Raw genomic sequence first — 13,126 nt, forward strand, 5'->3', positions numbered from 1 at the left:
TCCTGGTCCCCAGGCCCCCCCTTGTCCTCCTACATCCCGTGGTACCCTCGCATCTCCCAGTGCCCCTGCCCCCCCCCCCATCCTCCCGCACCCCCTGGTGCTCTGGCACCCTGCATCCTCTTGCACCCCCCAGTGTCCATGTACCCCCGTATCCCCCTGTGCCCTGACACCCCCATCTTCCCGCACCCCAGTGCCCGTGCACCCTGCATCCTCCTGCACCCACGGGTACCCGAGTACCCCCCTCCCCTCCCATACCGCCGGTGCCCGTGCACCCCGCATACTCCGGTGCCCGGGTACCCCTCCATCCTCCCGCATCCCCAGTGCCCGTGCACCCTGCATCTTTCTGCACCCCCAGGTACCCGGGTACCACCCCATCCTCCCGTACCCCCGGTGCCCGTGCACCCTGCATCCCCCGGTGCCCGGGTACCCCCATCCTCCCGCCCCCCCCGCTCCCAGCATCCCCGGGCAGCGCTGCCGCCGGTGCCGCTGGCGGGGGCTGCCGGTGCCGCCGGAGCTGCGGCAGGCTGCGGCGGCTCCCCCCGCCCCCGACTCCCCCCGCCGCCCCCGCCCGGCGCACGGCGCGTCACGGCGGGGCCGGCGGCGGCGGTGGGTGCGCTCCGCTCCGCGCTCCGCGCCCCGCGCCCGCCATGGCGGCCCGGCGCCCCCGGGCCCTGCTCGCTCTCGGCCTGGCCCTGGCCGCCGCCGCCGCCGCCGCCGACCCCTTCTCGCCCCAGCTGGGGGACACCGCCGGGTGCCGCGGGCAGTGCGGCCGCAGCCTGCCGCGCCGAGCCGCCGCCGTGAGTCCGGCCGGGCACCGGGCACCGGGCACCGGGGGGTACCGGGGGTACCGGGGGTGCTGGGGATACCGGGGGCACCGGGGGGTACAGGGGGTGCTGGGGGTACCGGCGGCACCGGGTACCGGCCGTGCTGGGGGTACAGGGTGTACCGGGGGTACTGGGGGCACCGGGGTACTGGAGGTACCGGGAGCATCGGGGTACCGGGGGTACTGGGGACACTGGGGTACCGGGTGTACTAGGGGTTCTGGGGGTACGGGGGGCACCGGGGTACTGGGGGTGCTGGGGTTACCAGAGTACTGGGGATACTGCAGCACTGCGGGTACGGGGCGTACCAGGGGCACCGGGGGCACTGGGGTACTAGGTTTACCGGGGGTACGGAGGGTACGGAGGGTACTGAGGGCACCAGGGTACTGGGGGCACCAGTGATACTGAGGGTGTCGGGGGCACTAGGGGTACTGGGGTACCGGGGTACCAGGAGCATGGGGAACATCAGTAGCACCAGGAGTGCAAGGAGCATCATGGGGGACCAGGGGTACTGGGAGCCTTGGGAGGAACCGGGAGCACCAGGCGAAACTGGGAGCAGCAGGAGTATCAGGGACACTGGGAGCAGTGGGAACAGCTGGGGCTCTGGCAGCAGCAGGAGTATCAGGGACACCGGGAGCACTGGGACCAGTGAGGGCACCGTGGGCACCAGCCCACCCTGCGTGGGCATTGCTGCTGCACGACCACACACCAGCCCCCCCCCCTTCCACTGGGAGCACCGTGGTGGGCACCGGGAGAGCCTCAGAGCCCTGGTGGTCTCCGCCGCCGCAGCTTTGGGTGCCCCCAGCGAGGGCACCCACTGCAGTTTGGGGTGCCTGCAGTGGTTTCGCCCATCTTGGCATTGGCGTGCCCCCCAGTCTCACCTGTGCCTGGTTTGGGGTGCCCTTGGTGGTGGCAGCCACCCCACACTGGGGGTGCCCCCCAGCCCCCCATCACCAGTGGCATGGCACAGCCATCCCTGAGAGCGGTGGCATGGGGCCAGTGGGGCCAAGGACAGCCAGGGTGGCGGGTGACACCGTGGTGACAGGGTGGGCCAGCACCGTGCGCTGGCAGCGGGGACTGAGATGGAGCCGAGCGCTGGTGGCTGGACCCGGAGCATCACGGAAAGGCCCGGATCAGAGCTGCCGTGGCCGTGCCATGCCAGGGGCTGCCCGGTGGCCCCCATCCCCGAGCCCCCACGCGGGCAGGGCTGTATCTAGGCCAGTGCCTTGGCAGGAGCCAGTGTGGCCGCCGCTGCCATGGGTGGGATGAAGTTGTTTTCCCATCGGGGCTGGAGCTGCCTCCCTGCCAGCACCCAGCCCTGCCTGCTGGATGGGGTACCCGCTCCCCCCGAACCTGCACACGCCATGACCCCCACATAGGCTCAGTGCCCTTCCGTCCATCCCCCCAGTGTGTTCCCAGTCCACCCAGTGCATGCACCTCCCCCCATGCACACCCCCCACACACCCCCGAGTGCAGCCCCCACCTGCTGCCAGCCCACGCCAGGGCCTGGCAGGTGCCGAGCACCCTGACCGAGGCGGGGGGACCCACCACATCCTCGATGGGGACGGGGCCACATGCCAACCCCACCCTTGGGTGCAAACAGGGGGGCGAAGGCAGTTCTCCCAGCCTGGGGGATGCCGTTACCTTGGGTTTTGGGGTGACAACCCAGCAGTGGTCCTGCAGGAGAGCCACGGCGCCTGGTGCCCCCCAGCTGGGTGCAGGGGGCCGCGGGGGGGGCCGGCGCAGCCACCGGGCTGAGCTTGGTGCCAGCTCCACGCTCCCTCCTCCTCCCTGCAGGATGCTGTTCTCAACGCCTGTTACCGGGGCTGCCGGCTGTTCTCCATCTGTCACTTCGTGGATGCGAGTGCCGAGCTGAACACAACCAGAGCCGAGTGTGAAGCAGGTGAGGAGCCAGCGGCCGAGCGGCCTCTGCGCCCCAAAGACCATCCCAGGGGTCCCCCCCACATACCACTGGCACCACCATGACGCTTTCCACACTCCCGAGCATCCTGCCTCCGCTCAGCCCCACGCTGTGCCCCAGGGCTGCATCCAGAGCCTGCTGCAAACCAAGCAGGTTGCAGGTTTACACCCACTGGGTGTAAATCAGGAGGGGTAGGGGGGTGCTGGGGGTGCGGGGCTCATCGGGGGGATCGAGCCCCCCCTAAATGACCCCTCCTCCTGCCTTGCAGCGTGCGCCGAAGCCTACAGCAACGCAGAGGAGCAGTTTGGCTGCGTGACCGGGTGCCGCAAGCAGCTGCCCGAGGTGGAGAACAGGAACGAGAAGGTGAGGGGCGGGGGAGATGGGGAGCCCCTCTTCCCCCCCTGAACCCCCCAGCCTGTCCCTGGTCCCACCGGCTGAGGCTCTGCCCTGTCCCTGCATGGAGCTCCATCCTGGCTGCTCCGTCCCTGTGCCATCACCCCATGGGACTGCCTGGGACTGGTGGCATTTGCCCCCACAAGGAGCCTGGAGCCATGGAGCCTTGGGGGTGGCTTCTCCAGCAGCCTGGTCCCTCGCCTGACCCCCAGCATGGGGACGTGGGGCATCTTGGTCACCCTGAGCCTGGCAGGGACCAAAGGACAGGGCAGAGCAGGCAATACCAATGCAATGGAGACCCTGCTGAGCCCACCAGCCACCCCCTGCCCGGGACCCCACGGGGAGATGCTGGGACATGGTGGCTTGGTCCTTGGGTTCCACTTCAGGGAGGACTTCTTCCTCCCACGGGAGCTCAGCCCAGTCCCTCCTCTCCCTGGGGATGGAGGCTACAACACCCCACACATGCAGCCCATCCCTCTGTCATCCATCTATCATCCCTCCCTCCCTCCATCCATCTGTCATCCCTCCATCCGTCATCCATCATCCATCCCTCACCCCTCCATCCCCAGCACAGGCATCCAGCCCCATCCCTGCCTTTGCTGCCTCCTGGCCATCCCCACCAGCAACCTCATGTCTTGGCGAGGTTGCTTCGGTTCCCCTCGATGCTTTCCCAGGGTGGCTCGGGCCCAGACCTGCTCCCCGCGTGCTCCCACCACCCAGCACAACCCACGCCGCAGGATGCCTGCCGCATCTTGCTGTATTTTATGTCCCCCATTATAGGTGCCCCCACGGAGGGGTGCCACGGGGGTGCCAGAGGGTGCCAGGGAGACACGAGCCCACTGCCAACCCGTCGCGCTGCTTCACCCAAAGCACATAAAATGGATTAACGGGGCTCGACCCGTGCTGCCACCGGTTTCGGCCAGGCAGGGCGATTACGCCAAATTCCCAGGGCGAGAGGTTCTGGCTGGTGACTGTTGCAGATTCCCCTGGTTTTGATCTGTTATCCTTCCCAGCAATTAGGAATGCTTTTTCCTCCTACATTTAATTAATTCAGCTTTTGCCCAATTAATTAAATTAGACTTTGGCCCAAGGAAGAGGCTTTTGGCTTTGTACACGTGCAGATGAAGATAAATTTGTGCTGTAGAAAGCTGCGGCTCCTTCAAAAAACCGCTTTGCAGCCGTTTTTTAAGACCTTCCTGATCCCATTTCCCAGCCCCTCTCCAAGGTCGGGGACGAGCCTCGGGGGGTGACCGGCTGACAGGGAGGGCTGGCACCCCCTTCACCCCCCCAAAAGCATTTTTCCTTTGGGTTCCCAGACAAGCAGGCAAAGCAGATTTAGCATAATAATTAGATACAGAATCTGACCTATTTATTTCCTGTTTGCTGGTTTGACCGTGCAAGGGGCTGTCGGAAAATGTTCGAAGCCAGTGGCAGGGAGCAGCCAAGCGGATTCCAGCAGGGATGCTTTAAAAATAACAAACTGCCGCGACGGCCAAGAATCCAGGGCACCGAGAGGCTGCCAGGAGAGGAACGCCCTCAGCATCTCGGCCGCTCGCTCCTATTGTTTCAAGTGCTGGTGTGAGCGCAGGGCTGCTGAGGGCTGGGTGATGGCCCTGGGGACCACAGCCCCGAGCTTGGTGACCCTCCTGGGGCTGGAGCACAGGCCCTGCATGTCCCCATTCCCGGCAGAAGCGGGCTGAGCCCCAGACCTGAGCACCCAGCTCAGCCCGGACACAGCCTTGGGGTGGGACGTTGTCCGCTGGGGTGGGTGACAGGGGGCTGGCGGTGACACCATGTCCCTGCTCCTTTGCAGAGCCTGGAGCTGAAGGTGCCATCATTCTCCGTGTTTGATTTGGTCTCCACCTTCTGCAATGACATCGTCAGCTCTGCCCAGAGCTTCATCTCTTCCACCTGGACCTTCTACCTGCAGGCGGACGATGGCAAAGTCATGGTGTTTCAGGTGGGGGTGTCCTGTGTTCTCTCTCTGCTGGGTGCTAAGAGGAGTGGGGACCCACTTGCTCACCATTTTCTCCCTCTTTCCCTGCTGACCCACCAGTCCCAGCCCGAGATGGAGTATCCAGTACCCGAGGTGCCGGAGGTGCAGCCAGCGCAGCCGGGACCAGGGTCCAGCCCCCGTGTCCTGCAGCCCCACACAGGTGCAGGGGGGTCCGGGCTGCTGGGGGGGCACTGGGAGCCTGCGTGCCCTCCTGGCTCTCATCCCATTTCTCCAGAGCTAAACAAATTACCCGCTTCTCGGGTCTGATTAGCTTCCCACACCCCACACCCACGCAGGGGGGGTGGGTCTGGACTTGGGACCCACTCCAAGAAGCTGCTGGGATCGTCCACACCCCCACCACAGGCGGAGGGTCCCCGTGGGGGAGAGGGGACCACCTGGCACCCCTGCACCCGGTCCGGTGCGGGCAAGGGGCAGGCGTGCCCACAGCGGGTGCCTGGGCTCAGTGTCGCCTCTCCCCCGCCAGGCCCCCGGGTGAAGGGGGAGAAGCCCCCCATGAAGAAGCCACGGGGCAAAGCCAAGGCACAGCACCCGGACCCCCCCGCAGCCGGAGCACGACTTCCTCGGCTGCATGTCCAAGTAGGTGCAATGGGGCTGCGCGGGGCCGGAGGGCCCTGGACCTGCTGGAGCAGATGCTCTTCCCCCCAGCTGCCTCCCCAGCTCCCTGTGCCCTGCTATAAACTCGTCCTTTTTCTTTGGTGGGGGGTGGTGGGGTGTTACAGGCGCTCGGGCCTTCCTCGCTGGATCCTGGCTGCCTGCCTCTTCCTCTCCATCATGGTGATGCTGTGGCTGAGCTGTGCCAGTTTGGTGACCGCCCCTGAGCAGCACGTCAAGACCCAGGTATGGGGTGAGCGGTGCTCAGCGCAGCCCAGGGTGGTCCCACGGGGGTCCCTGACACCCTGCGTCTCCCTGTTCTGGCTGGGTGAATCTTGCGGGGTGAAGATGTGGCCGTTCAGTGCCTGTGGTCCCCGGCCACCGTGCTGGGCATGCTGGCATGTCTGTGCTGTGTGGTACATCCCCAGCCAGCCCCGCGGTGATCCCAGCCAGGGGATGAGAGGGTCCTATCCCCTGCTCTGGGGCTGCATGGTCCCCTCTGCCTCTCTTCCAGCCTCTGAGCATCAACGGGGACAAGGAGTACCTGGAGGACCTGGATGGCCCAAGCACCTTCCCCCTGCCACCCGTCATTGCCGTCACCCTGTGCCCTGCGCACGGTGGCGAGGATGCGGGGCCACTGCCCCTCAAAGTCGACCTGGACAAGACCGTCCTGTAGTGCTCCCACCCCTTCCCGTCACCTCCACACCACCTCCCTGTCACCTTCCCCATGGCGTCATCCCCGGTCCTGCTCCGCTGCCCTGTGTCCCTGGCTCCTGGCGGGGCATCTCTGGCTCTGGCACGGAGGGGACCGGGGGTGCAATCGGGCTTGGCTCCGCTCTTCTCCCCAGGGATGGCCACTGCGGAGGAGGCTCCCAGGAGCCAGGCTGCGGCTTTGCCTCCTCCGTAGATGTTCTGTTTTCTGGGATCCTGGCTGCCAGCACTCAAGAGCCAGAAGAGGAGCTGCCAGAGTGGGGAGGCCGGGGGGAGCCCGTCCTCATGGTGGGGCGGTCTGTCTCCTCCCGACCGGAGCCCCCGGGGCCCCGCAGCCCTCCGGGCATGGGTCCAGCACTGGGCAGGAGGGAGCCGGCTGCAGTGGGGGATGGAGAGTGTCTGCAGCGTTCTGGGCTTTGGCTCGGCACATCCCCGGCCTCCCACCTTGGGCTGAGCCTCCAAGGCGCCGTCTCTGGCCCTGAGAACTCCCTTCCGCTGGCCGGAGCCGATTGCCTTGGGGAGCCGAAACGTGGCGAATGGATTTGGTGTTGGCAGCTGGAGAGAGGAGCAGATCTCGCTGCCTCCATGCCCACGCGAGGACCCAGCCAGCCCCTTCCCGGAGCTGTGGAGGGGCCCCGGGATGGCTCCTTCCCCTCCCTGCTCCGTGATGCCTTGCGGGTGGCTGGCCCCAGTGCCGACGGGTTGCTGGGACCAAGCAGGGGACGAGGTGGCGTTTCCCTGCCTCGTGCTGTCATGGCGCGTTCGAGCTTGGGCAGGAGGTGGGAGCTGCTGGGATGCCTCCGTCCTGGGCTCAGCATCCCTGCCCGGAGCCGGGAGCAGCTCAGCCTGCGGGGCTGTAGCTGATGGCAGGACCTAGCAGCAGCCAGCCTCCGGGTCCCCGGGCTCACAGCACTGCCCTGGAAGTAGGGGGCCAGCCCTGGGGTCTCCCAGCCAAGTGGGGTCCCCCTCGGATCACCCCAGCACAGCCCCTCGGTGTGGAGGGGTCCCTTCCCTCCCCCTGCTCCACAGGGCTCTGCCTCTGCAGCCAGGCTCAGTGCGAGCTGGGGCATCTCCCCATATCTCCACCGTTCTCCATCACTTGACTTCATGCGTCGTTTCGTGGTTTGATTTGCACCGGCATGTGGTTCATCGGCCCCCGGCGCCCTGTGGGGCCACCCCCGCGCACGGAGGGATGGCTCGGCGGTCCCTGCCAGCCCCGTGTCCACCTAACACAGTCTGTACAGATTAACTTATTGCCCGCGACTCCCCACCCTTGGGTTATTAGGCTCCCTCCCTGTGCTGGCTGCTCCCCGGCGCTGAGCGGTCTCGGGGGGCCATGGCGTGGTGGGGTGGGAGGGCTGTGGTCCCTGGTCCCCATCCCCGCCAGTTTTGTGCTGCTCCATATCACTTTCACCCGTGCAACATATCTGGGGCTGGGGAAACTGGGGGGGGGGGGGGGGGGGGGGGGGGCCGAGGGGTCTCGTGTACATTTTGGGGTACACTTTTCATTGTTGCTTTTTGGCCGCTTGGCTCAGTGCGAAGCTTGGGGGGTCTGCGGTGGCTGTGGCCTGGGGGAGGTGTCTGTGTCCTGGCCACAGCGGCTTTCCCCGTCCCTGGGTGCAACCGTGCCAGGCTGCGAGCTCGGGGGAGAGGGCAGCCCTGGAGCCCCCCCAGCTTCGCTTCCAAAGGGCAAACCCAGCCTCAAGCTGGCTGGGCGGTGCGGGTGGAGGGGAAATAAAAAGGTTTGTACCAGATTTGGATGAGTCAGTGGCTTCACGGGGTGCCCATCACCAGCTGGGGAGCAGGTTTGAACCCCCTTGTGGGGCTGGAAGGTGGGTGCAGGTCAGTTCCCATCTTGCCATCCCATCTGTGCAAGCTGAGCCAGGATGAAACCTCTGGCAAACTGGAGAGAGGTCCCCTGTCTGGGCTGTTTTGCAGGGATACGGGGCAATGCTCCCCTCTGCTGCAAGCTGCAGATTTACCGGATCGAGAGATTCAGCATCAAGCGTAAAAGGAGATGCTGTGTTCCCTGGAGAGCTGGTACCGACACCAGTGGGTGCTGGGAAGGTGCGGGGTGGGTGGGGGGCTGTGCACCCCAACACATTCACCCAGCAGCTGTGAGGAGGAGGAGGCTGAGACAGGGCACTGGGGAGGGCTGCATGCACGTGCTCACATGTGCCTGTAAAAGACAGGCTGGGGAACGAGGGCTTTTCCCTCTGGAAACTGCCCGCTGAGACCCGGGCACCCATTGCGAGGAGGGAGAGTGCAAATTGTGCTGCGCACACGCGTGACACGTCAGCGTAACACGCCGCAGCCGCCCGGGCTCGAGGGCTGGGACGTGCTCACACGTGCGTGCGCCCACCTTTCCCCTGCGGCTTGTGTTTTTCCTGGCGCAGCGCCTGCGTCCACGCCACAGTCGAGCTCTCCCCATGCCAAGCACGACACAAAAGCTCACGCAAGGGCCTGGAGGCTCGTTTTTAGCACTTCAGTAGCTCAGCAGGGTCCCATCCTCGGAGCCAGCAGCGACACGGGGCCCCTGAGAAGCCAGGGCTGGTGCTGGCCTCAGCTGCTTGTTTTCTCTGGGATGTGGAGCCGGGGATGAGGAGGTGCTGCCTGACCCCCGGGAGGGCTGCGGATGGATGCTGGGGTGCTCGACACGAGTCGCAGCCAAAGAAGGATCTCCAAGGGGGGATGCATCGCCTGGTCCGCTGCCTGCCAGCAGCCTCTCCTGCCGGAGCACGGCCCCCGCCTGTCCCTAAATTGGGGCTGCGATGTCCCCTCCACGCAGCACGGCGATGCCGGGGGCTGGAGGGGGATGCTCTACTCTGCTGGGCTCAGCTCACCAAATGGAGGGGAGAGGGACGGTGTCCTCAGCACACTGCCTGCCCTGCCTCTGCCTGTGCCGTGCGCAGGATGCTCTGGGCAGCCTTGGCTGTGCAAGGCTGGCATATCCCATGGCTGCATTGCCCGGGTGGTGGGATTTGGGGGCTTGTACGATGTCCTCAGCAGGCTGGGTGCCTTAGGGTGCCAGGGTGGGCAGGGGGGTGTTGGGGGCTGGCAGGACAAGCAGGAAGAGCTGAGAAATGGCAGCCCAGCGCTCGGCAGCCTTTGGGATAGGCACAAGCTCATGACCCAGAGCCCCCTGGCCAGGGTCAAGGCACCAAGTGCCCCCTGGATGGCATGTCAGAGGGTGTCTTTCTCCAGCATTTTCCATAGGTAGCCCAGGACATCAGCGCTGAGCCTCATTACAGGCTAGGTGGGGGTGCTGGCAGCTGCTCGCCCCCAGACACCCACTCTGCGGTGATGGAGCAGCAGTTGGGTGCAGGCAAGAGCAAGCAGAAAGACCCCAAGATGGTGCTGCCTGGGGCTGAGACCCCCAACACAGGGTTGTCTGCATCCCCCTGCCACGGGCTGGTGCAGAGGGAGGGGGCAACACACAAGATCGGTGCGGACAGCTGGTAAACCCTGCCCGCGGCGGGCAGCGCTCCGAATGGGTCCCCTCCTGGGATGGGAGCCGGGCTACAAACCGTGGACAAGCTCCTTGCCTTTAAACTGGAATCAGATTCCGTGTTGCTGGCTCGGGGTGCAGGAAACCGTGCCCAGGAGCAGGTGAGGAGGGACCCCACTCCAACAAGAAGGAGACGCATGAAATTAGCTGGTTCCACTCCCCGCAGCAGGCAGCCGGGGTGTTTTCCATCCGACGCCTTTTCCTTCTCGCTCCCTCTTGAAATTTTTTCACGGGGGAAGCAAAATTCATGGTGTGTGGCCCCATCGGCAATGGGCAAGCCAGGCTGCAGCGGAATCACACCCTTCAGCCCATGGCCGGTGATCAGGGCACGGGGCACCATAAGCCCATGGCAGATCATGTCCTCGTGGCGAGCATCTGTGCACCCACACTCGCCTCAGCATGTCCAGCCACAGGTCAGCAAGAAATCACAGACTGGTAGGTGGGGACTGTTAGCCACGCTGCGGCAAGAAGTGGCCTCAAAAAGTGGGGGAAGGCCAGCAAGCTGCCCCCCACACCTCCACCATGGACCCCCGCAGCATCTCCCTGCTGAGGAGATGCCATCGCTTGGCCTCTGTGCTGGTAGCAGGTGCTGAGGGTCACAGGGGGTCTTGCTGGCTGTGGTTGGGGTCGGCAGCACCCCCGACCCTCGCCGCTGGCTCTGTGGCTGCGCTGGGCTGCTGTTCTCACCTCCAGAAAATGCCCCCTCCTTTCTCCCCCCCCTTCAAATCTCAGCTGCTGGGAGCTGGCGTGGCTCCACCGCTGCTCGCACACTCCAGCTGAGGAGCCAGGCCACGCGGCGAATGCATTTGTGCACGGATTTCCCTCCCCTCTTGCCGTCTGCTCCCAACGGTGTCGTTTGCCCCTATTTCTCATCGCGCTCTCCCGTGCTGAAGATGACTTCAGGAGCACTCGCAGCTCCTTGTCCCACTGCCGGGTGCCTGGAGCCCTGTGCCGTGTCCCACTGGGATGTCTCTGCTTAGGAAGAGCATTGGGGTCCAGGGATGCCGCACAGGGCAGAAAACCCAGAACTGGGACAGCAGGACTCCGACAAGTCCCTGCCTTGTGCAGACACGCCAACCCACACTTTTATGCTTTGTGACCAGTTTCTCCAGATTCAGAGCGGACACGGTGTTGGCTCACCTGGGTCTGAACCTGTTGCTCTCCTTCGCCCTTTCCCACTGGCAGCCCAGGGAGATGCTGCTGGGCACGAAGCAGCCGGGGGGTGTTTCTTCTTCTTCTTGCCTCATGTTGGAGGAATGAGGGTCTTTCATGAGAGTCACAATCAGGGTGAAACAGTGGGTTTGGGCCCTGCCAGGGCAGGGCTTTTGAAGATGATGGAAAAAAGAGCCTGGGTTATCTCAGCTGGGGAAAGGATATTTTCTAGCTGCTCCAGCTGCCTCTCGCTGCCCCTGGCCTGGCTCCTGCTAGCACATGTCTGCAATCCGGTGTTGTCCTGACCAACACACAGAGCTGTAAATTCAGCTTTAATCCCAACGGAGGTAAGTCTCCATCCAGAGACGGAGCGAGGATGAGGATGCGGGGTGGAGAGTTGGACAGGGGTTCCAAGTGAGCTCTGGCAGCACCACTGGCTTGCAGCACCTTCCCGACGCTGCGTGTGGGAGCTGAGCCCTTGCCCTTACAAATGCTCCTTCAAACTGTGCCGGGCACCATCCTGGAGCCAGCAGCCAAGCTCATGTGGCCTTCAAAGATAGAAATCTCATGGTGCTGCCGAAATCAGGCAGCCAGGCTGGCAGGGGAGCGTGGTGCTGTGGATGGGCACCCGGGAAAACACATCCATGGGTTTCCTCTCCCTGTCCACCTTCCTATGACCTACCCCAAAGAAGCGGAGCCACGGGTGATTCAACAACAACAAAACCAAACGAAAAACAATCTCCTCGTGCTAATGGGATTGGTTCTGTCCCTACCACGCACATTCCAGCCTGGCTCGAGGGACGGCTCGGGGCGGGGGGGAAGGGGAGGCTAATGAAGCCAAATTATTCTCCGTCTTCAAATGTCAGAGTTCAGCGCGGTGCCGCTGGCTGGACCTGGCGCAGCTGCTGTGCCGTGGTGGTGCCGTGTGGAGGCGAAGCACCCTCTCGGCAGCCGGCACGGAGCGCTTGCACACATCCAGCCCACCGCCAAGTGACATACATTTTCCATTCCCTGGGCTTCATTACTTCTTGGAACGCAGACTTTGCTCGCTGGGCCATGAGGGGCTTCGCTTCCCTCCGTGTTTATTTTCGCTGCTGTGTGTTCTTCTGCCAGGTGAGGAGCACAGCCAAGCTGGTCAGGGAAAGCAGGGATGTATGGTTGTGGTTTGGATGGATGGATGGGAATCGGGCTCCCTTAAGCACCGATGCGGCAGTGCGGTGCAGCACCTGCTCACCTTCAGGCGCTGGAGCCATCCCACTGATTTCACGGGGACGACACGTGTACTTAACACTGCAGCACGTGCAGAGGGGATTTGCTGGATCGTGGCCTTGCACCAGTGCCGAACAGTGCTGGGGACAGCCAACGCCTCCAGCTGGTGTGGGAGCCGGCTCCCGCAGGTGCCGCGTGCGTCAGCTCGCCTTGCCATGCGTGGGCGTGGAAGAAGCCCAAGATTCATAAAAGAAGGTGCGCAGCCTTCCCCCAAGGCAGACCCCACGTGGCTCTGCTGTCTGCTTCCTGCTCACGCCTGCTCACTCTTCAGTGCAGGGCACAGCAATGCCTGTGCCTCCCAGCACATGCGCGCAGTATCTGCGCAGGATGAGATGGAACCACTGCTCCAGGGTCTGGGTAACACTGCCTGGAGCCATTGTTTCCATCCCGGCAAGGATGGTGCTCAGCTGGTGTGTTGTGCCGGAGCCTCAGCAGCAGCTGCTGTGTCAGTTTGACTCTGCAGCAGGAGATCGGGGACCTGCAGGGCTGCTCTGTGCCCCGGGATGGGTGGGAGCCTACAGTTATCTGTGTGGAGTTATCTGTGTGGAGTTATCTGTGGTGGCAGCTGGCAGAGGTGGCGTGCAAGGTGGGGAAGAGGGCGTCTCACCTTCACCAGCCTCCCAGGACAACGCCTCAGGGAGGTAAAACACATCCAAGCCTGAACACGACCATGGGGAGATGCAGGCAGGGTATCCTGATGGGGCAAAATAAAAGGGAGGGAGAAGGACCAGTGCATGCGATGC

At 64.3% G+C, this 13,126-nt stretch overlaps 1 protein-coding gene across 1 annotated transcript; it reads left to right on the forward strand.

The window, feature by feature from the left end:
• The first annotated feature begins 527 nt into the window (after positions 1-527).
• On the forward strand, positions 528-8,208 carry TMEM59L (transmembrane protein 59 like). The gene is given in 9 exon segments (XM_040593583.1): positions 528-797; positions 2,619-2,724; positions 3,011-3,105; positions 4,949-5,095; positions 5,192-5,291; positions 5,616-5,671; positions 5,673-5,728; positions 5,872-5,989; positions 6,258-8,208. Coding segments are annotated over 9 exon segments (990 nt in total). The 5' UTR covers positions 528-647; the 3' UTR covers positions 6,420-8,208.
• The last annotated feature ends 4,918 nt before the right edge of the window (positions 8,209-13,126 follow it).

The sequence above is a fragment of the Falco naumanni genome, chromosome 4, assembly GCF_017639655.2.
Source record: "Falco naumanni isolate bFalNau1 chromosome 4, bFalNau1.pat, whole genome shotgun sequence".
NCBI classification, from domain to species: domain Eukaryota; kingdom Metazoa; phylum Chordata; class Aves; order Falconiformes; family Falconidae; genus Falco; species Falco naumanni.